The sequence below is a fragment of the Arachis stenosperma genome, chromosome 2, assembly GCF_014773155.1.
Source record: "Arachis stenosperma cultivar V10309 chromosome 2, arast.V10309.gnm1.PFL2, whole genome shotgun sequence".
Lineage (NCBI taxonomy): Eukaryota > Viridiplantae > Streptophyta > Magnoliopsida > Fabales > Fabaceae > Arachis > Arachis stenosperma.
The window spans coordinates 34,530,352-34,541,996 of record NC_080378.1 but is presented as its reverse complement, the minus strand read 5'-3'; the positions used below and the strand labels follow the sequence as shown (position 1 = coordinate 34,541,996).

The 11,645-nt window shown below is 39.0% G+C and overlaps 2 protein-coding genes across 2 annotated transcripts; one reads left to right on the top strand and one right to left on the bottom strand.

Moving 5' to 3' along the window:
• Nucleotides 1–811: 811 nt before the first annotated feature.
• LOC130962791 (uncharacterized) lies at nt 812–2,763 on the bottom strand. Its single transcript, XM_057888958.1, has 2 exons — nt 1,148–2,763; nt 812–1,016 (listed from the first exon to the last, which is right to left on the bottom strand). Exons 1-2 carry the CDS (start codon nt 2,761–2,763, stop codon nt 812–814), a joined length of 1,821 nt encoding a protein of 606 aa, XP_057744941.1.
• Nucleotides 2,764–3,591: 828 nt separating this feature from the next.
• LOC130960153 (protein SLOW GREEN 1, chloroplastic-like) lies at nt 3,592–6,481 on the top strand. Its single transcript, XM_057885457.1, has 2 exons — nt 3,592–4,468; nt 5,796–6,481. The coding sequence occupies exons 1-2, from the start codon at nt 3,626–3,628 to the stop codon at nt 6,057–6,059; spliced, it is 1,107 nt and encodes a 368-aa protein (XP_057741440.1). The 5' UTR covers nt 3,592–3,625; the 3' UTR covers nt 6,060–6,481.
• Nucleotides 6,482–11,645: the final 5,164 nt, after the last annotated feature.

Below are 11,645 nucleotides of genomic sequence, written 5' to 3'. Positions count from 1 at the left end.
TTGATAAGTTGCCCCCGCATTCTTCAAGCCAAACGGCATTACCTTGTAACAGAAAGTTCCTCCCGGCGTTATGAACGCCGTCTTGTCTTCATCGGGACGGTGCATCGGTATCTGGTTGTAACCGGAGTAGGCGTCCATGAAACTTAGGTACCGATATCCCGCCGCGGCATCGACGAGTGCATCTATGTTGGGGAGGGGGAAGCAATCCTTGGGGCATGCTTTGTTAAGGTCAGAATAGTCCACGCACATTCTCCACTTGCCGTTGTGTTTTCTCACCAATACCACATTCGAGAGCCATGTCGTGTAGTCCACTTCCCGTATGAAGCCTGCTTCTAGGAGGCTGGCCGTCTGCCTGGCTACCTCCTCTGCTCTTTCCGCCGACATCTTTCTCCTCCGTTGAGCCACTGGGCGTACTTCCGCCTTGACGGCTAGATGATGTGAGATGATTTTTGGATCTATGCCCGGCATGTCGGCTGGCGTCCAGGCGAACAAGTCCCTGTTGGCCCTTATCATTTCGATCAAAGGTTCCTTCAGCTCATGTGGGAGGTTCTTGTTGACGAATGTGAACTTTTCCTCTTCGTCACCGATTCTAAACCTCTCTAGGTCCCCTTCTGGTTCTGGCCTCGGCTTGTCTTCTATTCTGGCATCAAGGTCGGCTAGGAACACGCCGGATGCTTCCTTGGACTTCTTTCAAAGGGAAAGGCTGGCGTTGTCACAAGCGACCGCCGTCTCGAGGTCTCCCCTTATGGTGCCTATGGATCCGTCATCGGTAACGAACTTCATTACTAGCAGCTTGGTGTTGATTATGGCTTCAAAATCGTTGATTGTCTTTCTCCCCAAGATGATGTTGTAGGCTGTGGAATCTCGGAGGATTACGAACTCGGCCATCGCCGATCTTCGGCCTTGGATTTGCCCCACCGAGATTGGTAGGGATATGACTCCGTCCGGTTTGATGAAGTGGTCGCCTAACCCGATGACCCCATGCTGGTGAGTCGTCAGGTCGGCATCCTTTAGCCCTAGTGCGTCAAACACGTTGCGGAACATGATATTTGAATCAGCTCCTGTGTCGACAAGGATCCGTTTGACGAGGCCGGTTCCCACTCTGGCCGTTATGACCATGGGGGGGTTTTTCGGGGCGTCGCTGAACCACTGGTCTTCCGGGCCAAAAGAAATGGATGGAGGTTTTTTAGAGCTTTGCACCGGCGGGGATGAGATCGCCAGAACCTTAACGTCTTTCTTGTGTGCCGACCGGGATTTTGGTGCAGCATTTTTTGCCGTTACCACGTTTATCACGGTGAGGCCGTGGTCTCTGTCCTCGGGGTCTTGTCGCCGTTTGGCCGAACGGGTCTTGCCTTCCTCGTCTTGATCACGATAACGTCTTCTCGGCTCCCTGATGAGATGGGAGAACGCTGCTAACTTTCCCTCCCTTATCGCTTGTTCCAGTGCATCCTTCAGGTCAAAACAGTCCTGTGTTTGATGGCCATAACCCTTGTGGTAATCACAGTAAAGGTTCTTGTTTCCTCCCGTACGGTCCTTAAGTGGTCGGGGCTTCGGAAGGATTCCCTTCTCAGCTATTTGCTGGTAAACTTCCACGATGGGGAGAGTGAGTGGGGTGTAGTTAGTGAACTTTCCGACTCGAGGAAACGGCCTAGGTGCTTTGTTTGATGCCTCCTCCCTGGCCTTGTCTTTTGCTCTTTCACCGTCCCCACCGGACTGACGAGCTTGGCTGTAGCCGGACTGCCGCTTATTGGCAGCCACGACTCGGCTGACTTCCTCGTCGTTTATGTACTCCTTGGCCACCGTCTGGATTTCATGCATTGTCCAAACCGGTTTCGTGGTAAGGTGTTTTCGGAAGTTCTCATTGAGGAGGCCATTTGTCAGGCAGAGACTGGCCACCGAGTCGGTTAAGCCGTCGATTTCCAAGCATTCGTCGTTGAACCGATCTAAGTACCTCCTGGTCGGCTCTCCTTGTCTCTGGGTTACCCCTAAAAGGTTGATGGGGTGCTTGGCCTTTGCTATCCGCATTGTAAATTGGGCAAGGAATGCACGGCTGATGTCTGAGAAATTGTAGATGGAACTTTGAGGGAGGCCGTTAAACCATCTGATCGCTGGTCCTGCTAGGGTAACCGGGAAGGCGCGGCATCTTACTTCGTCCCCTACTCCCTCTAGGTTCATCCTGGCCTCAAAGGCCGTGAGGTGTTCCAGAGGGTCCTGAGTTCCGTCATACCTCATGTCCGTTGGTTTGTCGAAGTGTTTCGGCAACCGGACCTCGAGGACGGATCGGTGGAACGGGGTGACGCCCATTATCACAGGTTGTCTTGTTCTGTCAGGTCTCCCTTCCCCGTCTTCGCGACCTCTTGCCGCTCGGCGGGTTGCTCTGCCGCGGGAATAGATGATCGTGTCATTTCGTCTTCTTCTTACGGGTGATTCCTCCCGCGTGCTTTCCGCTTCCGTCCGGGATGCGGATGTACGCCGCGGGCGGCTTCTGTGAGAGTCCTCCTCCTCGCTCCCGGGAGACGGGGTATAGCTTGGGTCGGTAAACTGTCCATCCCGTTCCCGGTCAGCCAGCTGTCGTTCTAGGTTTTGGACTCTGTGGCGTAGCTCCTGCATTATTATGGCGCTGTCGCCGCCCGTTCCCCCGAATGGTCGTGTTCTCGTGTGTTGTTGGGGGGATCTCCGTGCCCCCCTTTGCGAGGCGACGGAGGCTGCCCCCTCCGCTCCGGCGGCTCGAGCTCGGTCGCCGGGACCTAGTGCGACTTCCATTTAGGCAGGCGTTCTCCACAGACGGCGCCAATGTTCGGTGGTCGGGTTCCGGACAGGTCGGGTGTGCAAGTGAGGGGGCGAGGACGCCTTGGTCTGGGTCGCGCTGGTTGCGAGTAAGTTGAGCAGACGAGCACTTGTCCTGGAGAGAAGATGAGGGGGGGTGCCACCTGCAAAGACACTCCGACGCTCAAGTCAGCGATGTGCAGGCGGGCAGAATAACGAGGTGAAAGGATATGACGTATCTCGGGGGAAGAGCCAATCTTTCCCTTATATACGTGTCAGTAGTGGGCCCCTTGAGAGGACAGGCCCATATACCCAAGGACATTGTCCTGCAGCCGCGTGCGAGTCGTACGAGACGCGTGTCCGGGTCGGTTGGAGGGCACGCGGCCGGGTCGGGTAGGACTGGAGTCGGGTCGACCCGTGCGGACCTTGGGCCGGGCCGTAACAGGTGCTCTTCTAGCCCAATACAAAATCATGTCCTTAATTTATCAATGTCATTATTCAACACCTAAAAGACATGTAGGTTTCAGCCATGATCACCTAAAATACTTTCTATGACATAAGTGGTGGAGTACCTCAAATTGAAAGTTCTCAAATTGAAAGTTTTGTTTTGAATAAGACCAATCTTTTTTGGAATAAGTGAATTATATGAAAATTTTTTCTAGAGCATTCAATAATGATCCATTTTCTAAAAGCTACCATGGAAATTGCGAAACATTTTTCGTAGAGACAGCCTGTTTGATTTTTATTTTAAGCTTTCTTTTGGCTCCTGTGTTCTAATTTCTTTCAAAGGAAAAAAAAAAAAAAAAAACACTAACAAGGTCACCATATAGTCATAACTCAACACATTGGCTACCTCGGCATGTTCTCATCGGTGAGAATCTCTCGGGTTGAGATATTTAGTTATTTACCGGTTTGGCAGTTCTCAATTCCCAGTTCAGCCTCATCCATGGAGTCTCTCTTTTCACTGAAACCCTCTCATCACCACCACCAATCCCTTCTCTCTCTTAATCACCACCATTCAACAACACCATTCTCTTCCGTTCCTTTCCTTTCTCTACCATCTTCCTCCTCTTCCTCTTCCGCTTCCTTTCGATTTTCACCCATCAAAGCCTCACACTCACCCAAAAACCCATTAACCCACGTGACCCAAACACTAAACCCCTTCTTCTCACCCATCCTCAAATCAGCATGCATCGCAGCTGCATTGTTCCTCATGCGCCTTCACTTCAATTCTCCCGCCCTCGCCGCTGCCGTTACAGCCGCACCGCAACCACCATCTCCCGCGACGGAATCCTCTCTGGAAGATGCCTCCGGCGAAGAAAAGGTTTCGGGTGAAGAGAACAGCACCGTTGAAGATCTTCAGTCCCTCATCGAAGCAAAGATCAGAGAGCGTAAATTCGACGAAGCGGTTCCGATGGTAGACCGCTTGATTGAAATTGAGCCGGAGGAGCTTGATTGGCCGCTGCTGAAGGCGCACCTGCGTGCCTGCAACAACGACCACGCGGTGGCGCGGAACTTGTTCGAAGAAGTGCTGAAGAGAGACCCTTATAACGTGATTGCGCTTCATGGTCTTCTTGTGGCGGCTTTTGAGTTGAAGGAACCAACAAAGGATTTTATGCCAAGGTTTGAAGAAGCTGTGAAGTTCTTGGAGAAGGAAGAGAGGGATTCTGAGGCAAGGGACTTGAAGCTGCTAATTGCGCAGGTAATCAACATTGAATGGGATTCAATTAGTGTTTATATACAAGTGCATACCAACCCATAACTAACTATAGCAAAAGAGGATAACCATCTAACTAACTAACTCACAAATAAGTTGCAAAATTGCAAGTTGCAGCGTTGTTGCTGGAGTTGTATGATGGAGTTGTAGATGTATCATTTTTTATTTGTCAAAGGAAGTTATTCTCTCTGATATGTGGGAAAAATAATAAACTACAAACATGAAATATTTGAGTAGTTGAAATTGTTAGAGAATAGTATGATATTTGAATTGATACTGGGATATTAAGCATTTATTATTTGATTATTATCTGATTTGTTCATCACCTATTTACCTTGTATCATATTCATAGAAACATCTGATTATCAAGTTTATTATTGTTGAGATAGGTTTAATTACTCTGTAGGTTTCATAGTTCATAGTTTCACCAAATTTGTAATTAGGTCTTTTATTTTATTTTCAATTGGGTTCCTATACTGCTTTTAATTTTGTAATTAGGTGCTTTTAAGTGTAAAAATGGTTAGAGTTAACTGAATATTTCTCCGAAAATTGAGTGTATCCACAATTAAGAACCTAATTAAATCTTTCACTACATGTTTTTTGAAAAAGATATTCTGCTAATTTTATATTTTTGACATGAAAAGGATCTAATTACAAAATTTAAAGTAACATAGGGATCCAATTGTAAAGAAAAAAGTATAAGGATCTCATCGCAAATTTGGTGAAACTATAGAGATCAATAGAGTTATTTAAACCTTTGAGATATTATCGTGAATTCTAACACAAATAATGTAAACATATAAACTAGCTCGACTTCATCATTTTGTGTTGAACTAACCCAATTTATTGATGGGTGTTGAGCTAGATTATATTTTTCATGGTTAAAATTATAGGGCATAAATCTGTCATGGCCTGAAATGATGATTTATTCTGGACAAATGCTTGATCCTCCATTGATTGTTTTGCCATGAAAGATATGATAAACTGCATTTCTACATTTCAGACCATGAAAGATTAGAGGCTGGACGGATTTTAATCATGAAATATATAAACTAGCTCGATTCCCCATTGTGGCTCAAACTAGCCCAATGATTGATAGGTGTCAAGCTAGATTATATCTTTCATGGTTAAAATTGTAGTACTTAAATCTGTCTTGGTCAGAGATGATAATTATTTGGACAAATATTTGATCCTCCATTTATTATTTTGCCACTGATGTGATATTTTAGGGGGGCTCTTTAAGTACTTCACTAAGTTTACTCTAACAAGTATCTATAACATAAATGCATATCTAACTAACTTTCTAATACAGGTTAAGGTTTTGGAAGGGGAATTATCCAGTGCGCTGAAGGTCTATGAGGATCTTGTGACAAAAGAACCGAAGGATTTTAGGCCTTACTTGTGTAAGGGTGTGGTGTATACTATGATGAAGAAGAAAGATGAAGCTGAAAGACAGTTTGAGAAGTTTAGGGAACTTGTCCCGGAGGATCATCATCACAAAGATTATTTTGAGGACAATGCTAATGTGTTCTTGCAGAAGCTAGAGCAAAAGAAAGAAGCGGCTCTGAAGAGGTGAAAACGAGTGATGAGCTGAATTGCTTAGAATTATTTATGATTTCAAGCATCATTTTGAATTCAGTTCGCAAATTCTGTGGCGAAATGAAACTAAGAGAGCTGCGATTGCACTATCTTGAATTTAAAACCACCACTCTCTAGAGAATGATGATCGTTCTTAACTTGTGTTGAATGATTGGATTACAATCTAGGTGAGTGTTAATGTTGTACGTTCTAGGTGATAAATTTTGCTTTTGGTGGTTGTTCAAAATTACTATAACAATAATTGCCACAATTCCAAGATAGGAGTGTTGGTAGATATGGATGGTGAGATTTGAAAGGGCTTGTTTGTAGTCATATTTTATGATAGAAGATAGAACATAATGGTATTGTTGGATGTATATGATCGACCTCAACTAGTAGAAAAAGGATTGTTTCTTATTATTGTTATTATCATTGATGGAAAGTGAGATGTATAAATAGGGTTATCTTTTTGCTCTAAAATGAACTTATTGGTTACCTTTTGTTGAAAGGTAGAAGAACCTAAATACATATTCCATCAACCACAACTGTAACTCAGTGATCCTCTATTTTGAATTTGGATAGTTTTGCCTGAGCAAGATAGATAGTCGGTTTTGAAATGTTAACTATGTTATATACTTATATTCATTACCCTGAATATATAGCATGTTTGTGGGTGATCTACTGATCTTGATGACATCGGAGGGCTTTTCCTGTGTCCATTACACACTACAGTGTATGGTTGGATCCTATTGTGCTTATTCTAGTTACTCACTGGTGGCTTTACTTGCTCAACTCTGAGTGATGCGCGTGTAAGTATTTCTATCTTGTGGAAATATGCTTCTAAATTGATTTGTGAATTGCGATGCATATTTTCAATTGTTCTAACAAATATGATTTATGACAGCATTTAACTTCATTTAATCCATGTATCCGAACTACCTTATATGGAACAACTTGGTCGTTGTTGACATACATGTTCATCTTATACTTCTCTCTTGTCGGAAGAAAACTGCATTCGATTCAGTTTAGTATATTATCCTCAATTTGGTAGGATATGATAAGCTAAAGACATGATGGTATGTCTGATGTAATTGATTTTGGCAAATAGTTAGGATTGAACTATGGCTGTGTTTTAGTGAAGTGAATTGCCAGCTTATCCCCAAGTTAATGAGCAACTTGAACAGGTCATAAATTGTTATGGTTCTGCACAGGCTTCTGAAATTGTTGAATGTGTTTAAATCAGTTTGGTCCTTGTGAAACTGTTGCTATTACGGCTAGCATCAGGTTGGTTCAAGTACACCAAATTTACTATTGACTATGGTGTTTATCCTTCTTTTAATAATAATAATAATAATAATAATAATAATAATAATAATAATCAACAACAACAACAACAATAATAATAATAATAATAATATTATTATTATTATTATTATTAATAATATTTAATAATAATATTTAATAATATTATTATTATTATTAATAATAATATTTAATAATAATATTTAATAATAATAATAATAATAATATTATTATTATTATTATTGTTGTTGTTGTTGCTGCAAACCGTCGCCCATGGCTTTTTGGATAGGAAAAAAAAAAAGGAATTTCAGGTTAAAATTTCAATTTGGGGAGCAGAAGCTACGTGACGGTAAGAAAATATATAAAGTAATGAATGACACAATAATCAAGTTAGATCATTCAGATTTCAGAGTTGTCAATAAGAACCTTGGTGGCAGTTTTAAGACGATGGTACAAACCCTTCATGACTTTCAAAGTCTAAGCAATGAAAACTTAACAGATATGGTGGTAAGAACGGAGGTGCAAACCTGCCAAATCACAAATATTGGGTCAATTTTCTCTCTTTTTTATCCATAGTATTTCCCAACACAACATACTAAGAACTAATTCGGTAGAAATTGAAACTTTATTTAAGGATTTAGCTGACCAATAAGTTACTACATATACAAAATGGAATTTAAACTTCTGATATTTAGTTAAGCAGATTAATGAATTAACCACTAAATTAACCTAAATTGATTCAATTTTTCCTATGTTGATATTATAAATGTTATTTTGGTATTATTGGTGTTATATATATATATATATAATTTTTTAGTTTTCTACAGTATCTCTCAATCCAGTAAGACAAGAACTATTGTGCTATAATATTGAATTTTATTTAAGAATTTGTCGTTGACTAATAAATTACTATATGCACGGAATTCAAATTTTCGATACTTGTTTAGACATTAAGAGAGACATTTTTTGAAGCCCTAATCAATAATGACCGGCCCAAGCCATTGCTATTTTATTTGTTCTTTTATTTATTTAGTTATTTTAAATGTCTTAATGCATCAAGTAATATTAAATAAGTGTTTGATTTTTAATATGAATGTATGCAATAGGTTTTATGATTAGTTTTTTATCTAAAAAAATGTGAACTCAGAATTAGAGATTAGTCATTAGCTCTCGCCTTTTCGGTTGGCGGATACTTTGAGACTTGAGAGTTAAAGCCTATTGACCAAAAAAGAACAAAAAGTAAATCAACTAATATTATCCAAATATATGTAGATGTAATAAAAAATTATTAATATATAATGATATTGATATTTATTCTATTAAATTATCAATAATATTATTGGTATATCAAATACCATCGACTCCCATATTGATAATTTTAATTGTGTATTTTCATTATTTTTTAATTTTTTTAAGTCCCATGACGCAAAGGGAACTCCTATTTTATACTAATATTTGATATTTATATACAAGTTTCTTAGTTTGGTGGTAAGTTTTAAAAGGTTTGATTTCCGGATTTGTTAAGATTTGACTGGATTTATTGGGTTTTAGTCGAGGGTTTAGTGAGAATTTGATTAAAAAATTTTGTAAAAGATTTTCTAGTGTTTGATTGTGAATCTTGTTGGGTTTGATTAGTACAAATTTTAAGTTTGATATTATTAAGGATACGAGGACTGTTACATATACAAGTCTTTTTGACAATCAAGTCTAATTAAGTTGATTCAAATTCAACAAAAACTAACCTCACATTAAGGAGCATGTAAACACGAGTTCCCTCAACTGTTCAATAGCGCGAGCGGTATTATGAAAGCTTCTTTCTTGGTCAAAACCCCAATCCTGAAAATTCAAATAACGCTCAAAATCTCTGAAAAAACTATCAAAATCGTCGCGAAAACTCAAGAAAATCTACAGGAGAAGTTCAAAATCTTCATCAAGGAACATAGAAACAAAAAACGAAAGATTATTGAAGGTATTGCACACTAATAGTCCAATTTTTTCACTTTTCTCTTTCCCATTTCGATCGCGAAACACTAGATAATCATATTTCTGTTTATTTAGTATATTCATTATGTGTTCTTGCTTTAAAGTACATATTACTGTTCTCATCATACTGTTCAATTGGTGATAACTGTCTTACATACTATTTCGCATATAGTTTAACCTATATTTTCATGTGTTTGAGAGATTTGAAGGTAGTTTTGTGCATGTTTGTATGGTTCGAACTGAGTTTGTCTATAGTAATCAGAAACAACTTTCGAGGTATTTCAAGTGAATTCGGGTGTAATTGGTGTTGTTGTCCTATTCTTGCTATAACTAGAAACAGAATATTGTTCTTGTGCTTTTGGTGTCATTTTATGCATGTTTGATTGAGTTGGATATCATTTTGAACTCACATTATTTCATGTAATAAAAAATAGTGGTATATATGACTCATAATTCGGTGTATTTCTTATGAATTGGGGTGCATTTGGTGCTGTTATTATCTATTAACCTTATTTTTTATTCATTACAGAAAAATTGGCAAGCAAGAACCCTGCACTAAAATATAATGTAAGCACATATATCTTAGATCAACTCAATTTTTTCTTGTATAAATATAGTTTATTTAGATGATTCTCGTTTGTTTACAGAAAACTCATGATTTGAGATGATCCACAAGGCTCCTTCATGATAAATTCCAAAACATGAGTCATGAAAAGATAGTCATTGTCCAGGAACTAGAATTTGGTAGTTTGATGCACATCTCTCCCATGAATGTTCCGTATAAGCTCTTGAAAGAGTTGGCATATTCGTTTGATATGATAAAAACCACATTGGACACCTGGTATGGTGTATTCAACATCACCCAAGAAAATGTAAGAGCTGCCCTTAGCTTGAATGCATCTGGTAACCAATTACATAAACTGTTATACTTGCATTCCTTATAATATATTCTGTTAATTATTTTGGTGTAGTTTTACAATATATCTGTATTATTGAAACATTTTTTCTGCTTTTGTAGGGCTTCTCTTTCCAAACAATGTTAAATTTCAAGAGCTTAGTGAGGAGGACAAGGAAGTTTTAGAAGCTTCCAAGGCAATACTTTGAAGCAATTGACAGACTCGATGATGGAGAATAGCGTTGATGGGGACGAAGATCGGCTGAAGTTTAAGAGAACATTCATCCTCTACATTCAGATGTCCTTCTTGTTGCCGACAACCATAAACAAGGTTTCTTCTGTTTACATACCGCCGATTTTTTGCGTGGACACCATATGTGAGTGGAATTAGGGTGGTCATGTCCTTAACTTTCTCATCAAGGGCATCATTGAGCACATATTGAAAAAGAAAAAATCTGTTGATGGCTGCTTCTATGCTCTCATGATTGTATATTTTTATGAATCCAAACACAAGAACAAGCTGGTGGATATAATTCCTGGACCACCATAGTTGCAACATTTGACTAGGGATTTGCTGGTTTAGAGGATAGAAGCTGAGATTAAGGATCATATGGTAACTTAACATAATTTTTTCTTTAATTTCAGTGTATTTATTTAATATATATAATCTAAACTAATGTTTTACCTATTTTAGGACATCGTGAAAAAAGCACTGTTGAAATACAAATTGATGAGAATGAAGAAGGAAGAAAAAAAGGAGAAAAGGAAGAAGCCACAAAAGAAGAACATTTTTTCAGAAAGTGATAATGTTACTAACTCTGAGTCTGATTCTGAACAAGACTCAGAAGAGGCACCAAAAACAAGAAAACAACCAACAAGAAAGGAAAAAAAAGTATTATTTTTTGGTGTATTTTGTCAGTTTTACTATATCTATTGCCTGATGATTGTTTGCTGTACATGATGGAATCCAAAAAGGAAGCACATTGTTCAGGATTCATCTTCCGAAAATCAAACTAAATTTTATAATGAGTAAGATTCAGAAATTATCATTGAAATGCTATATTTTTTGTTTATATCAAAATTTTATTTATTAACAGAATATTTTTAATTTATTGTCAAAAGTGAAGAATTGGAGCAAATAACAAAAGGAAGATTAAAGAAAAAAGGTTCACAATCCTGTTAAAAAGTATGCATTGCTTTCGGGTGTATTTTGTCAATTTTGTTGTATTTATTTGCCTGATGATTCTTTTCTTTCCAGGATGCAATCTAAAAAAAGAAAGCACGTTATTAAGGATTCATTTTCTAAAAAAGAAACTGAATCTGATAATGAGTAAGACACATTGAAATTCTATCTTTTATTCATCAAAATTTTATTTGTTAACATGATCTTTTGCATGTACTGTC